General features: G+C 48.8%; 1 protein-coding gene across 6 annotated transcripts in view; it reads right to left on the bottom strand.

The window, feature by feature from the left end:
* The window catches only part of LOC139367858 (AT-rich interaction domain 4B), a 167,817-nt gene that overhangs the window by 27,113 nt on the left and 123,455 nt on the right, over positions 1–17,249 (bottom strand). For 4 of the 6 annotated variants that reach the window (XM_071106192.1, XM_071106194.1, XM_071106193.1 and 1 more), the window contains exon 17: positions 2,317–2,526. The exons of the other annotated variants lie outside the window; for them this stretch is intronic. In XM_071106192.1, coding sequence (XP_070962293.1) covers positions 2,317–2,526 — 210 coding nt within the window. The remainder of the gene's footprint in view (positions 1–2,316; positions 2,527–17,249) is intronic. 6 annotated transcript variants of the gene reach the window in all.

Raw genomic sequence — 17,249 nt, 5'->3', positions numbered from 1 at the left:
CTGATGAGTTCAAATATGAGATTTTTGGTTCCAACGGCCATGTCTTTGTGAGACGCAGAGTAGGTGAACAGATCTCCACATGTGTATTTCCCAACGTGAAGCATGGAGGAGGAGGAGGTGTGATGGTGTGGGGGTGCTTTGCTGCTGACACTGTCAATGATTTATTTAGAACTCAAGGCAGACTTAACCAGCATGGCCTCCACAGCATTCTGCAGCGATACGCCATCCCATATGGTTTGGGCTTAGTGGGACTATAATTTCTTTTTCAACAGCACAATGACCCAACACACCTCCAGGCTGTGTAAGGGATTTTTGACCAAGAAGGTGAGTGCTGGAGTGCTGCATCAGATGACCTGGCCTCCACAATCACCCGACCTCAACCCAATTGAGATGGTTTGGGATGAGTTAGACCGCGGAGTGAAAGAACAGCAGCCAACAAGTGCTCAGCATATGTGGGAACTCCTTCAAGACTGATGGAAAAGCATTCCAGGTGAAGCTGGTTGAGATAATGCCAAGAGTGTGCAAAGCTGTCATCAAGGTGGTTACTTTGAAGAATCTAAAATATAATATATTTTGATTTGATTACATTTTTGTTTGGTTACTACATGGTTCCATATGTGTTATTTCATAGTTTTGATGTCTTCACTATTATTCTATAATATAGAAAATAGTGAAAATAAAGAAAAATCCAGGAATGAGTAGCTGTGTCCAAACCTTTGACTGGTACTGTATATCAACATATTTTTTTTATTTGACCTTTATTTAACTAGGCAAGTCAGTTAAGAACAAATTCTTATTTTCAATGACTGCCTGTTCAGGGGCAGAACGACAGATTTTTACCTTGTCAGCTCTGGGATTTGATCTTGCAACCTTTCAGTTACTGGTCCAACGCTCTAACCACTAGGCTACCTGCCGCCCCATAATTATATCATGGAATAAAACCACCATAATTAAGATAAATCAAAATTATTACATGGAATAAGACAGCCTTAATGAAGACAAATCCACATTATAATTATGGAATAAAACAACCTTAAGATAAGGCAACACTATGATAATACCAACAACCATAGAAATGATTTACAGACTGTTTAACTACCCAAAGGTAGTCTACTTGGATCTACAGAAAGGAATGAAAGTCTTCCAATGTCCACAAGACCACAAGACACAGTAACGCAGAGAAAATAACCTCTGCTCAACAACTTATGGAATTCAACCACAAAACAACAGTAAGACAATGACATCCCTACATTGGTCTCACTGTGAAAAGCTCTTCACTATTGTGTCTGTCTTATGTATGCCAACTCTACTTCTACATAGTAACAGTGTATTTATTACCCTGTCTCTGGCCCAGGGGGGAGAGAGGTAGAGGTGAGTATAGCAGCACTTTAATACCAGATTCACACGATAGGGCCGTACCCTTCTGCTTGTGATCCTTTCCAGTATGGTTCCAGCAATTATGGTGGATGTTTAACCAGGCAAGCTCAGTTTCTCAGCTTGGCTTGGGTAGGTTTAGCCCTATAACGTGAATGAGGATTAAATTGCATTTTAAAGTGGCTTAGGACATCATAAAATAGCTCTATTCTTCAATGAGAAGGCTCTGTGAAAGAGCTTTGTTTTATGGTCAAACTCAGCCCGTCTCTAGATGACAGTGGGAGGACAGACAGACAGACGGACGGGGAGACAAGCTGTCAATCAATACCTTAAAACGTCAACAAACCAAAGTCATTACTGATTACTGCCCCAATTCTCAATGTTAACCACTAGATGTCCACAGTGCAATGATAATTAATTAGTCCTGACACAGAAAAAACATTACATTATCTATAGCTGATGGTAAGATATAATCAATGATATATAAATATAATATATGTGAGCTTGTTTCAAAACAGAGAGGAAGGAATATCCATGTTGTTGCTATAGGGATCTCCATTTAAAAGGTAAGCTCTTTATATTTACAGCTGGGTCTATTTGAGGAGGGTAAATAATATAGCTGTAATACTAGTGGTGGCTAGGAAGGTGATAGGTCATATTCCCCAGGGCTGTGTGTCCTGCTAATCTTACCTGCCGTTTCAGCCAAACCTCTCCACTAATATATATTCATATCTACAAAACTAGTAGGGGTCAGGTGATAGATATATTGAGGTGATAGGTCATATTCCCCAGGGCTGTGTGTCCTGCTAATCTTACCTGCCATTCCAGCCACACCTCTCCACTAATATATATTCATATCTACAAAACTAGTAGGGGTCAGGTGATAGATATATTGAGGTGATAGGTCATATTCCCCAGGGCTGTGTGTCCTGCTAATCTTACCTGACGTTCCAGCCACAGTAGTGAACCAGGTAGAGCACCTCTCCCCCCTCCACGTCAGCCTCTTTCACAGTGGCCTGGTACGTCTTCAGGCTGCGACCACGCCCATACCTCACCTGCACCTTCATCCCCGGGGGGTAACACTCAAACTCCTCCCCTTCCTCCCCCAGATCCTCATCACCACCATCGCCCTCCTGACTGCAGCTCTCATCCCTGAAATCAATGAAACACAGTTCAGCTTCCTGTTCACTTCCTGGTCCTAGGCTTCCCATAATGCACCACAACCACAACCACAAACCCACCCAAACCCCACTCTCACTACCTGCCACTAGGTAGGCCAAACCCACCATTGGCCTGGGACAACCGTCAACATCCAAGCCACTAATACTACAAAAACAACAACACACTACCACTAAATAACCCTCCTAGGCTCCAAGCACATACTACTAAATAACCCTCCGAGCCTCCAAGCACCTACTACTAAATAACCCTCCGAGCCTCCAAGCACATACTACTAAATAACCCCCCAGCCTCCAAGCCACTTCTACTAAATAACACACCTAGCCCCCTCAGCCTCCAATCCACTTCTACTAAATAACACACCTAGCCCCCTCAGCTACTACGAATAAATAACCCCCCTAGCCTCCAAGCACATACCACTAAATAACCCTCCTAGGCTCCAAGCACCTACTACTAAATAACCCTCCTGGCCTCCAAGCACCTACTACTAAATAACCCTCCTAGCCACTACTACTAAATAACCCCCCAAGCCTCCAAGCCACTACTAGTAAATAACCCCCCAGCCTCCAAGCCACTTCTACTAAATAACCCCCACTAGCCTCCATGCCACTACTACTAAATACCCCCCCTAGCCTCCAAGCCACTACTAGTAAATAACCCCCCAGCCTCCAAGCCACTACTACTAAATACACCCCCTAGCCTCCAAGCCACTACTACTAAATAACCCCTTCAAGCCACTACTACTAAATAACCCCCCTAGCCTCCAAGCCACTACTACTAAATAACCCCCCTAGCCTCCAAGCCACTACTAGTAAATAACCCCCCTAGCCTCCATGCCACTACTACTAAATACCCCCCTAGCCTCCAAGCCACTACTAGTAAATAACCCCCCAGCCTCCAAGCCACTTCTACTAAATAACCCCCCTAGCCTCCAAGCCACTACGACTAAATAACCCCCCTAGCCTCCAAGCCACTACTACTAAATAACCCCCCTAGCCTCCAAGCCACTACTAAAAAATAACCCCCCTAGACTCCAAGCCACTACCACTAAATAACCCCCTAGCCTCCAAGCCACTACTACTAAATAACCCCCCTAGCCTCCAAGCCACTACGACTAAATAACCCCCCTAGCCTCCAAGCCACTACTACTAAATAACCCCCCTAGCCTCCAAGCCACTACGACTAAATAACCCCCCTAGCCTCCAAGCCACTACTACTAAATAACCCCCCTAGCCTCCAAGCCACTACGACTAAATAACCCCCCTAGCCTCCAAGCCACTACTACTAAATAACCCCCATAGCCTCCAAGCCACTACTAGTAAATACCCCCTCTAGCCCTCAAGCCACTACTACTAAATAACCCCCCTAGCCCTCAAGCCACTACGACTAAATAACCCCCCGAGCCTCCAAGCCACTACTACTAAATAACCCCCATAGCCTCCAAGCCACTACTAGTAAATAACCCCCCTAGCCTCCAGGCCACTACTACTAAATAACGCCCCTAGCCTCCAAGCCACTATTACTTAATAAAACCTCTAGCCCTCAAGCCACTACTACTAAATAACCCCCCTAGCCTCCAAGCCACTACTACTAAATAACCCCCCTAGCCTCCAAGCCACTACTAGTAAATAACCCCCCTAGCCTCCATGCCACTACTACTAAATACCCCCCTAGCCTCCAAGCCACTACTAGTAAATAACCCCCCAGCCTCCAAGCCACTTCTACTAAATAACCCCCCTAGCCTCCAAGCCACTACGACTAAATAACCCCCCTAGCCTCCAAGCCACTACTACTAAATAACCCCCCTAGCCTCCAAGCCACTACTAAAAAATAACCCCCCTAGACTCCAAGCCACTACCACTAAATAACCCCCTAGCCTCCAAGCCACTACTACTAAATAACCCCCCTAGCCTCCAAGCCACTACGACTAAATAACCCCCCTAGCCTCCAAGCCACTACTACTAAATAACCCCCCTAGCCTCCAAGCCACTACGACTAAATAACCCCCCTAGCCTCCAAGCCACTACTACTAAATAACCCCCCTAGCCTCCAAGCCACTACGACTAAATAACCCCCCTAGCCTCCAAGCCACTACTACTAAATAACCCCCATAGCCTCCAAGCCACTACTAGTAAATACCCCCTCTAGCCCTCAAGCCACTACTACTAAATAACCCCCCTAGCCCTCAAGCCACTACGACTAAATAACCCCCCGAGCCTCCAAGCCACTACTACTAAATAACCCCCATAGCCTCCAAGCCACTACTAGTAAATAACCCCCCTAGCCTCCAGGCCACTACTACTAAATAACGCCCCTAGCCTCCAAGCCACTATTACTTAATAAAACCTCTACCCTCCAAGCCACTACTACTAAATAACCCCCCAGCCTCCAAGCCACTACTAGTAAATAACCCCCATAGCCTCCAAGCCACTACTACTAAATAACCCCCTAGCCTCCAAGCCAATACTACTAAATAACCCCCCTAGCCTCCAAGCCACTACTACTAAATAACCCCCCAGCCTCCAAGCCACTACTACTAAATAACCCCCCAGCCTCCAAGCCACTACTAGTAAATAACCCCCATAGCCTCCAAGCCACTACTACTAAATAAGCACCTAGCCTCCAAGCCAAAAATATTAAATAACCCCCCTAGCCTCCAAACCACTACTACTAAATAACCCACGTAGGCTCCTCACCCTCCAAGCCACTACTACTAAATAACCCCCTTAGCCTCCAAGCCATTGCAACTAATTAACCCCCCTATCTTCCAAAACCTCCAAGCCACTACTACTAAATAACCCCCGTAGCCACCAAAACAATATTAATAAATAACTCCCATAGTCTCGAAGCCAGTTCAACTAAAGAACACACCTAGAACCCTCAGCCTCCAAGCCACTTCTACTAAAGAACACACCTAGCCCCCTCAGCCTCCAAGCCACTAGTACTAAAGAACACACCTAGCCCCCTCAGCCTCCAAGCCACTTCTACTAAAGAACACACCTAGCCCCTTCAGCCTCCAAGCCACTTCTACTAAAGAACACACCTAGCCCCCTCAGCCTCCAAGCCACTACTACTAAATAACCACCCTAGCCTCCAAGCCACTACTACTAAATAACACACCTAGCCCCCTCAGCCTTCAAGCCACATCAACTAAAGAACACACCTAGCCCCCTCAGCCTCCAAGCCACTTCTACTAAAGAACACACCTAGCCCCCTCAGCCTCCAAGCCACTACTACTAAAGAACACACCTAGCCCCCTCAGCCTCCAAGCCACTAGTACTAAAGAACACACCTAGCCCCCTCAGCCTCCAAGCCACTACTACTAAAGAACACACCTAGCCCCCTCAGCCTCCAAGCACTAGTACTAAAGAACACACCTAGCCCCCTCAGCCTCCAAGCCACTTCTACTAAATAGCACACCTAGCCCCCTCAGCCTCCAAGCCAATAGTACTAAAGAACATACCTAGCCCCCTCAGCCTCCAAGCCAAAAGTACTAAAGAACACACCTAGCCCCCTCAGCCTCTAAGCAACTTCTACTAAATACCCCCCCTAGCCTCCAAGCCACTTCTACTAAAGAACACACCTAGCCCCCTCAGCCTCCAAGCCAATCCAACTAAATAACCCCCTAGCCTCCAAGCCACTACTACTAAATAACCCCCCTAGCCTCCTCAGCCTCCAAGCCACTTCTACTAAAGAACACACCTAGCCCCCTCAGCCTCCAAGCCACTTCTACTAAAGAACACACCTAGCCCCCTCAACCTCCAAGCCACTTCTACTAAAGAACACACCTAGCCCCCTCAGCCTCCAAGCCACTTATACTAAAGAACACACCTAGCCCCCTCAGCCTCCAAGCCACTTCTACTAAAGAACACACCTAGCCCCCTCAGCCTCCAAGCCACTTCTACTAAATAACACACCTAGCCCCCTCAGCCTCCAAGCCACTTCTACTAAATAACACACCTAGCCACCTAAGCCTCCAAGCCACTTCTACTAAATAACACACCTAGCCCCCTCAGCCACTACGAATAAATAACCCCCCTAGCCTCCAAGCCACTACGACTAAATAACCCCCCTAGCCTCCAAACCACTACTACTAAATAACCCCCCTATTCTCCTCAAACTCCAAGCCACTACTACTAAATAACCCCCCAGCCTCCAAATAACTACTAGTAAATACCCCCCCTAGCCTCCAAGCCACTACTACTAAATAACCCCCCTAGCCTCCAAACCACTACTACTATATAACCACCCAGCCTCCAAGCCAATACTACTAAACAACCCACCCAGCCTCCAAGCCACTACTACTAAATAATCCACCTAGCCTCCAAGCCACTACTACTAAATAACCCCACTAGCCTCTTCAACCTCCAAACCACTACTACTAAATAACCCCCTAGCCTCCAAGCCAATACTACTAAATAACCCCCCTAGCCTCCAAGCCACTACTACTAAATAACCCCCATAGCCTCCAAGCCACTACTAGTAAATACCCCCTCTAGCCCTCAAGCCACTACTACTAAATAACCCCCCTAGCTCTCAAGCCACTACGACTAAATAACCCCCCGAGCCTCCAAGCCACTACTACTAAATAACCCCAATAGCCTCCAAGCCACTACTAGAAAATAACCCCCCTAGCCTCCAGGCCACTACTACTAAATAACCCCCCTAGCCCTCAAGCCACTACGACTAAATAACCCCCCGAGCCTCCAAGCCACTACTACTAAATAACCCCAATAGCCTCCAGGCCACTACTACTAAATAATGCCCCTAGCCTCCAAGCCACTACTACTTAATAAAACCTCTACCCTCCAAGCCACTACTACTAAATAACCCCCTAGCCTCCAAGCCAATACTACTAAATAACCCCCCTAGCCTCCAAGCCACTACTACTAAATAACCCCCCAGCCTCCAAGCCACTACTAGTAAATAACCCCCATAGCCTCCAAGCCACTAGTACAAAATAACCCCACTAGCATCCAAGCCACTACTACTAAATAAGCACCTAGCCTCCAAGCCAAAAATATGAAATAACCCCCCTAGCCTCCAAACCACTACTACTAAATAACCCACGTAGGCTCATCACCCTCCAAACCACTACTACTAAATAACCCCCTTAGCCTCCAAGCCATTGCAACTAATTAACCCCCCTATCTTCCAAAACCTCCAAGCCACTTCTACTAAATAACCCCTGTAGCCACCAAAACAATATTAATAAATAACTCCCATAGTCTCGAAGCCAGTTCAACTAAAGAACACACCTAGCCCCCTCAGCCTCCAAGCCACTTCTACCAAAGAACACACCTAGCCCCCTCAGCCTCCAAGCCACTACTACTAAAGAACACACCTAGCCCCCTCAGCCTCCAAGCCACTTCTACTAAAGAACACACCTAGCCCCCTCAGCCTCCAAGCCACTTCTACTAAAGAACACACCTAGCCCCCTCAGCCTCCAAGCCACTACTACTAAATAACCCCCCTAGCCTCCAAGCCACTACTACTAAATAACACACCTAGCCCCCTCAGCCTCCAAGCCACATCAACTAAAGAACACACCTAGCCCCCTCAGCCTCCAAGCCACTTCTACTAAAGAACACACCTAGCCCCCTCAGCCTCCAAGCCACTACTACTAAAGAACACACCTAGCCCCCTCAGCCTCCAAGCCACTAGTACTAAAGAAGACACCTAGCCCCCTCAGCCTCCAAGCCACTACTACTAAAGAACACACCTAGCCCCCTCAGCCTCCAAGCACTAGTACTAAAGAACACACCTAGCCCCCTCAGCCTCCAAGCCACTTCTACTAAATAGCACACCTAGCCCCCTCAGCCTCCAAGCCACTAGTACTAAAGAACACACCTAGCCCCCTCAGCCTCCAAGCAAACAAGTACTAAAGAACACACCTAGCCCCCTCAGCCTCCAAGCAACTTCTACTAAATAACCCCCCTAGCCTCCAAGCCACTACTACTAAATAACCCCACTAGCCTCCTCAACCTCCAAGCCACTTCTACTAAAGAACACACCTAGCCCCCTCAGCCTCCAAGCCACTTCTACTAAAGAACACACCTAGCCCCCTCAGCCTCCAAGCCACTTCTACTAAAGAACACACACAGCTCCCTCAGCCTCCAAGCCACTTCTACTAAAGAACACACCTAGCCCCCTCAGCCTCCAAGCCACTTCTACTAAATAACACACCTAGCCCCTTCAGCCTCCAAGCAACTTCTACTAAATAACACACCTAGACCCCTCAGCCTCCAAGCCACTACTACAAAACAACCCCCCTGGACTCCAAACCATTACAACTGAAATACTTCACTAGTGTCCCCTCCCTCCAAGCCACTACTACTAAATAACCCCCCTAGCCTCCAAACACACTACTACTAAATAACCCCCCTATTCTCCTCAACCTCGAAGCCACTACTACTATATAACCCCCCAGCCTCCAAGCCAATACTACTAAATAACCCACCTAGACTCCAAGCCACTACTACTAAATAACCCCCCTAGGCTCTTCAACCTCCAAGCCAATACTACTAAATAACCCACATAGCCTTCAAGCCACTACTACTAAATTAGCCCCCTAGCCTCCAAGCCACTACTACTAAATAACCCCACTAGCCTTCAAGCCACTACTACTAAATAACCCCCCTAGCCTCCAAGCCACTACTACTACATAACCCCATTAGCCTTCAAGCCACTACTACTAAATAACCCCCCTAGCCTCCAAGCCACTACTACTAAATGACCCCCTTAGCCTCCAAGCCACTACTAGTAAATACCCCCCCTAGCCTCCAAGCCACTACTAGTAAATATCCCCCCTAGCCCTCAAGCCACTATGACTAAATAACCCCCCTAGCCTCCAAGCCACTACTACTAAATAACCCCCATAGCCTCCAAGCCACTACTAGTAAATAACCCCCTAGCCTCTAAGCCACTACTAGTAAATATGCCACCTAGCCCTCAAGCCACTACTACTAAATAACCCCCCTAGCCCTCAAGCCACTACGACTAATTAACCCCTCTAGCCTCCAAGCCACTTGTACTAAATAACACACCTAGCCCCCTCAGCCTCCAAGCCACTTCGACTAAAGAACACAGCTAGCCCCCTCAGCCTCCCAGCCACTTCTACTAAATAACACACCTAGCCCCCTCAGCCTCCAAGCCACTTCTACTAAATAACACACCTAGACCCCTCAGCCTCCCAGCCACTTCTACTAAATAACCCCCCTAGCCCTCAAGCCACTACGACTAATTAACCCCTCTAGCCTCCAAGCCACTTGTACTAAATAACACACCTAGCCCCCTCAGCCTCCAAGCCACTTCGACTAAAGAACACAGCTAGCCCCCTCAGCCTCCCAGCCACTTCTACTAAATAACACACCTAGACCCCTCAGCCTCCCAGCCACTTCTACTAAATAACACACCTAGACCCCTCAGCCTCCAAGCCACTACTACAAAACAACCCCCCTGGACTCCAAGCCATTGCAACTAAAATACTTCCCTAGTGTCCCCTCCCTCCAAGCCACTGCTACTAAATACCCTACCCCCCCCCCCTAGCCTCCAAGCAACTACGAATAAATAACCCCCCTAGCCTCCAAGCCACTACGACTAAATAACCCCCCTAGCCTCCAAGCCACTACTACTAAATAACCCCCCCTAGCCTCCAAGCCACAACAAATAAATAACCCCCCTAGCCTCCAAGCCACTACGACTAAATAACCCCCCTAGCCTCCAAACCACTACTACTAAATAACCCCCCCTAGCCTCCAAACACACTACTACTAAATAACCGCCCCTAGCCTCCAAACACACTACTACTAAATAACCCCCCTATTCTCCTCAAACTCCAAGCCACTACTACTAAATAACCCACCTAGCCTACAAGCCACTACTACTAAATAAGCCCCCCTAGTCTCCTCAACCTCGAAGCCACTACTACTAAATAACACCCCAGCCTCCAAGTAACTACTAGTAAATACCCTCCCTAGCCTCCAAGCCACTACTACTAAATAACCCCCCTAGCCTCCAAGCCACTACTACTAAATAACCCCCCTTGCCTAATAGCCACTACAACTAAATAACCCCCCTAGCCTCCAAGCCACTACTACTATATAACCACCCAGCCTCCAAGCCAATACTACTAAATAACCCCCCTAGCCTCCAAGCGACTACTACTAAATAACCCCCCTAGCCTCCAAGCCACTACTATTAAATAACCCCCCTAGCCTCTTCAACCTCCAAGCCACTACTACTAAATAACCTCCCCAGCCTCCAAGCCAATACTACTAAATAACCCCCCTAGCCTCCAAGCCACTACAACTAAATAACCCCCAATCCTTCAAGCCACAACTACTAAATAACCCCCCTAGCCTCCAAGCCACTACTACTAAATAACCCCCTTATCCTCCAAGCCACTACTACTAAATAACCCCCCTAGCCTCCAAGCCACTACTACTAAATAACCCCCTTAACCTCCAAGCCACTACTACTAAATAACCCCCCTAGCCTCTTCAACCTCCAAGCCACTACTACTAAATAACCCCACTAGCCTTCAAGCCACTACAACTAAATAACCCCCAATCCTTCAAGCCACAACTACTAAATAACCCCCCTAGCCTCCAAGCCACTACTACTAAAAATCCCCCTAGCCTCCAAGCCATTACTACTAAATAGCCCCCCTAGCCTCCTCAACCTCCAAGCCACTACTACTAAATAACCCCTATAGCCTCCTCAACCTCCAAGCCACAACTACAAAATACCCCCCCTAGCCTCCAAGCCACTACTACTAAATAAACCCCCTAGCCTCCAAGCCACAACTACTAAATAACCCCCTTGCCTCCAAGCCACTACAACTAAATAACCCCCAATCCTTCAAGCCACAACTACTAAATAACCCCCCTAGCCTCCAAGCCACTACAACTAAATAACCCCCAATCCTTCAAGCCACAACTACTAAATAACCCCCCTAGCCTCCAAGCCACTACTACTAAATAACCCCCAGCCTCCAAGCAACTGCTACTAAATAACCCCCTAGCCACCTCAACCTCCAAGCCACTACTACTAAATAACCCTCCTAGTCTCCAAGCCACTACTACTAAATGACCCCCTTAGCCTCCAAGCCACTACTACTAAATAACCCCCCTAGCTTCCAAGCCACTACTACTAAATGACCCCCTTAGCCTCCAAGCCACTACTACTAAATAACCCCCCTAGCCTCCAAGCCACTACTACTAAATAACCCCCCTAGCCTCCAAGCCACTACTACTAAATAACCCCCCTAGCTTCCAAGCCACTACTACTAAATGACCCCCTTAGCCTCCAAGCCACTCCTACTAAATAACCCCCCTAGCCTCCAAGCCACTACGACTAAATAACCCCCAATCCTTCAAGCCACTACTACTAAATAACGCCCATAGCCTCCAAGCCACTCGTACTAAATAACCCCCATAGCCTCAAAGCCACTACTACTAAATAACCCCCATAGCCTCCAAGCCACTACTACTAAATAACCCCCCTAGCCTCCAAGCCACTACTACTAAATAACCTCACTAGCCTTCAAGCCATTACGACTAAATAACCCCCAATCCTTCAAGCCACAACTACTAAATAACCCCCCAGCCTCCAAGCCACAACTACAAAATAACCCCCCAGCCTCCAAGCAACTATTACTAAATACCCCCCCTAGCCTTCAAGCCACTACTACTAAATAACCCCCCAGCCTCCAAGCAACTACTACTAAATAACCCCCCTAGCCACCTCAACCTCCAAGCCACTACTACTAAATAACCCCCCTAGCCTCCAAGCCACTACTACTAAATGACCCCCTTAGCCTCCAAGCCACTACTACTAAATAACCCCCCTAGCCTCCAAGCCAATACTACTAAATAACCCCCCTAGCCTCCAAGCCACTAAAACTAAATAACCCCCCTGGCCTCCAAGCCACTACTACTAAATAACCACCTAGCATCCTCAACCTCGAAGCCACTTCTACTAAATAACACACCTAGCCCCCTCAGCCTCCAAGCCACTTCTACTAAAGAACACACCTAGCCCCCTCAGCCTCCAAGCCACTTATAGTAAAGAACACACCTAGCCCCCTCAGCCTCCAAGCCACTTATACTAAAGAACACACCTAGCCCCCTCAGCCTCCAAGCCACTTCTACTAAATAACACACCTAGACTCCTCAGCCTCCAAGCCACTTCTACAAAACAACCCCCCTGGACTCCAAGCCATTGCAACTAAAATACTTCCCTAGTGTCCCCTCCCTCCAAGCCACTACTACTAAATAACCCACCTAGCCTCCTAGCCACTAAAACTAAATAACCCCCAATCCTTCAAGCCACAACTACTAAATAACCCCCCTAGCCTCCAAGCCACTACTACTAAATAACCCCCAGACTCAAAAAAACTACTACTAATTACCCCCCAGCCTCCAAGCAACTACTACTAAATAACCCCCTAGCCACCTCAAACTCCAAGCCACTACTACTAAATAACCCTCCTAGTCTCCAAGCCACTACTACTAAATGACCCCCTTAGCCTCCAAGCCACTACTACAAAATAACCCCCCTAGCCTCCAAGCCACTACTACTAAATAACCCCCTAGCCTCCAAGCCACTACTACTAAATAACCCCCATAGCCTACAAGCCACTAGTACTAAATACCCCCCCTAGCCTCCAAGCCACTACTACTAAATAACCTCACTAGCCTTCAAGCCAATTCGACTAAATAACCCCCAATCCTTCAAGCCACAACTACTAAATAACCCCCCTAGCCTCCAAGCCACTACTACTAAATAATCCCCCTAGCCTCAAAGCCACTACTACTAAAATAACCCCCAGCCTCCAAGTAACTACTAGTAAATACCCCCCCTAGCCTCCAAGCCACTACTACTAAATAACCACCTTAGCCTTCAAGCCACTACTACTAAATAACCCCCCTAGCCTCCAAGCCACTACTAGTAAATACCCCCCCTAGCCTCCAAGCCAATACTACTAAATAACCCCCCTAGCCTCCAAACTACTACTACTAAATAACCCCCCTAGCCTCCAAGCCACTACTACTAAATAACCCCCCTAGCCTCTTCAACAACCATGCCACTACTACTAAATAACCTCCCCAGCCTCCAATTCAATACTACTAAATAACCCCCCTAGCCTCCAAGCCACTACAACTAAATAACCCCCAATCCTTCAAGCCACAACTACTAAATAACCCCCTAGCCTCCAAGCCACTACTACTAAATAACCCCCTTAGCCTCCAAGCCACTACTACTAAATAACCACCCTAGCCTCCAAGCCACTACTACTAAATAACCCCCTTAACCTCCAAGCCACTACTACTAAATAACCCCCCTAGCCTCCAAGCCACGACTACTAAATAACCCCCTTAGCCTCCAAGCAACTACTACTAAATAACCCCCCTAGCCTACCCAACCCTCAGGTCTTGTCTCCAGTGGTCATCAGCCTGCTTCCTAACCCTCTCTTCTTCCTGTTTCGATAAATATTCATAATTGGGACAGTATCAGCGTTATAATACATAAATACCACTATGCCTCAAAGACTTCCTTTATAAAAACCATACATCATCTAGCCTAGGTCTGGTCCTATACGGACTTATCATTACAGCTAACCTTCATCATCCAGACACCACATACACATCACAACTCATTTGCACTCATTGACTTGAGGTTTCGGTTGAGTTGTAGTAGGTATAACAGCCACAAGGGGGTGCTATAGTGCACAGTCAGAGCTGGAGAGAGGGGAGGGGTTTCAGGACACTGAGGAAGATTATGCAGGTTGGCACAGCAAAGCACAGCTTAGCGGCACAGCAGTTTGAGGCTGTTGCAGCGTGCAGACGCAGTAGTAACGTGAGACAGGAAGTACAGTCAACATGTCCAAATCCAGGTCAACGCCCACAACTAGGGCTGTGACTGTCATGGAGTTTTGTATGATGGTTATTGGTCAGACAAATGACAGCGGTTACAGCTATAACTGTTAAAATATCACACCATTCAATATGTGCTCTGATTTATTGATTCAACTCAACTGACATTTAAAAAAAATACAAAAGTATGAGCTACATCAGTTAACATCATTCTACGTTACCATGGAAATCATTGCATAACAATACCAGGCAGCCATTGCGAGTTTACCAGTCATATTGCCGGAGGTAAGCGGTTCCCATACAATTCATTCTATTTTCATGTGCGCTGCTGCTGCTGCAGGGAGGGGCTTGTTGCCTGGGCAACCGAAGACTCGCTTGCTACAACAAAGTTTCCATGTTACTGCAGAAACGGACTCAACAGCACGAATGCCCAGGCCGTCTTCAGTCAGCTGTTTGTTCCACAGAAAAAAACGACTACTGCTGCCACACATGAAAATGCAGACTTCTCATATGAAGTACGGCAGTAAAGTCCGGAACCACGTCAAGCATTTCAAATAAACTGAGAGCCAACAGGGCGTCCTAGCTCACATGGTCTGCTCTGTTCCAAGCAGGACACTCACTGAGCCTTGTTAAATACTGCCTTCTCTCTTCTCCTCTGTCTACAGTGAACCTACAGCAACACAACTATGCCTACAGTACTGACAGGTGGGTCTGTCCCTTCACAATCAACCTCAGTACATTTTAGTCACCAGAACAAACGTCTCAGTTTTGGCACAACAGGAAATCCTACTTCCCACTCTATGGATAATAAAGATGACTGCCGAAATCGGTCATCGCCAAACTGCCCTCTACTCCCTAAATACGTTTTGACAAGTAGCAGAGAAATTGACAAGATAACAAGACGCCGGTGTAGAGCGCCGGCTACAAGACGCCGGACAAGATGCCGTACAAGACGCCAGACAAGACACCAGACAAGACGCCGGTGTAGAGTGCCGGCTACAAGACGCCGGACAAGACGCCGGACAAGACGCCAAACAAGACGCCGGTGTAGAGTGCCGGCTACAAGACGCCGGACAAGACGCCGGACAAGACGCCGGTGTAGAGTGCCGGCTACAAGACGCCGGACAAGACGCCAGACAAGACACCAGACAAGACGCCGGTGTAGAGTGCCAGCTACAAGACGCCGGTGCAGAGTGCCGGCTACAAGACGCCGGTGTAGAGTGCCGGCTACAAGACGCCGGTGTAGAGTGCCAGCTACAAGACGCCGGTGTAGAGTGCCAGCTACAAGACGCCGGACAAGACGCCGGTGTAGAGTGCCAGCTACAAGACGCCGGTGTAGAGTGCCAGCTACAAGACGCCGGTGTAGAGTGCCAGCTACAAGACGCCGGACAAGACGCCGGTGTAGAGTGCCAGCTACAAGACGCCGGACAACACGCTGGTGTAGAGTGCCAGCTACAAGACGCCGGTGTAGAGTGCCAGCTACAAGACGCCGGTGTAGAGCGCCAGCTACAAGACGCCGGTGTAGAGTGCCAGCTACAAGACGCCGGTGTAGAGTGCCAGCTACAAGACGCCGGTGTAGAGTGCCGGCTACAAGACGCTGGTGTAGAGTGCCAGCTACAAGACGCCGGACAAGACGCCGGTGTAGAGTGCCAGCTACAAGACGCCGGTGTAGCGTGCCAGCTACAAGACGCCGGTGTAGAGTGCCAGCTACAAGACGCCGGTGTAGAGTGCCGGCTACAAGACGCCGGTGTAGAGTGCCAGCTACAAGACGCCGGTGTAGAGTGCCGGCTACAAGACGCCGGTGTAGAGTGCCAGCTACAAGACGCCGGTGTAGAGTGCCAGCTACAAGACGCCGGTGTAGAGTGCCAGCTACAAGACGCCGGTGTAGAGTGCCAGCTACAAGACGCCGGTGTAGAGTGCCAGCTACAAGACGCCGGTGTAGAGTGCCAGCTACAAGACGCCGGTGTAGAGTGCCAGCTACAAGACGCCGGTGTAGAGCGCCAGCTACAAGACGCCGGTGTAGAGTGCCAGCTACAAGACGCCGGTGTAGAGTGCCAGCTACAAGACGCCGGACAAGACGCCGGTGTAGAGTGCCAGCTACAAGACGCCGGTGTAGAGTGCCAGCTACAAGACGCCGCTGTAGAGTGCCAGCTACAAGACGCCGGTGTAGAGTGCCAGCTACAAGACGCCGGTGTAGAGTGCCAGCTACAAGACGCCGGTGTAGAGTGCCAGCTACAAGACGCCGGACAAGACGCCGGTGTAGAGTGCCAGCTACAAGACGCCGGACAAGACGCTGGTGTAGAGTGCCAGCTACAAGACGCCGGTGTAGAGTGCCAGCTACAAGACGCCGGTGTAGAGTGCCAGCTACAAGACGCCGGACAAGACGCCGGTGTAGCGTGCCAGCTACAAGACGCCGGTGTAGAGTGCCAGCTACAAGACGCCGGACAAGACGCCGGTGTAGCGTGCCAGCTACAAGACGCCGGTGTAGAGTGCCAGCTACAAGACGCCGGTGTAGAGTGCCAGCTACAAGACGCCGGACAAGACGCCGGTGTAGAGTGCCAGCTACAAGACGCCGGACAAGACGCTGGTGTAGAGTGCCGGCTACAAGACGCTGGTGTAGAGTGCCAGCTACAAGACGCCGGTGTAGAGTGCCAGCTACAAGACGCCGGTGTAGAGTGCCAGCTACAAGAAGCCGGTGTAGAGTGCCAGCTACAAGACGCCGGTGTAGAGTGCCAGCTACAAGACACCGATGTAGAGTGCCAGCTACAAGACGCCGGACAAGACGCTGGTGTAGAGTGCCGGCTACAAGACGCCGGT

Source organism: Oncorhynchus clarkii, chromosome 16, assembly GCF_045791955.1.
Source record: "Oncorhynchus clarkii lewisi isolate Uvic-CL-2024 chromosome 16, UVic_Ocla_1.0, whole genome shotgun sequence".
Classification (NCBI taxonomy): Eukaryota; Metazoa; Chordata; class Actinopteri; order Salmoniformes; family Salmonidae; genus Oncorhynchus; species Oncorhynchus clarkii.
This window is presented reverse-complemented; position numbering and strand designations above follow the sequence as displayed.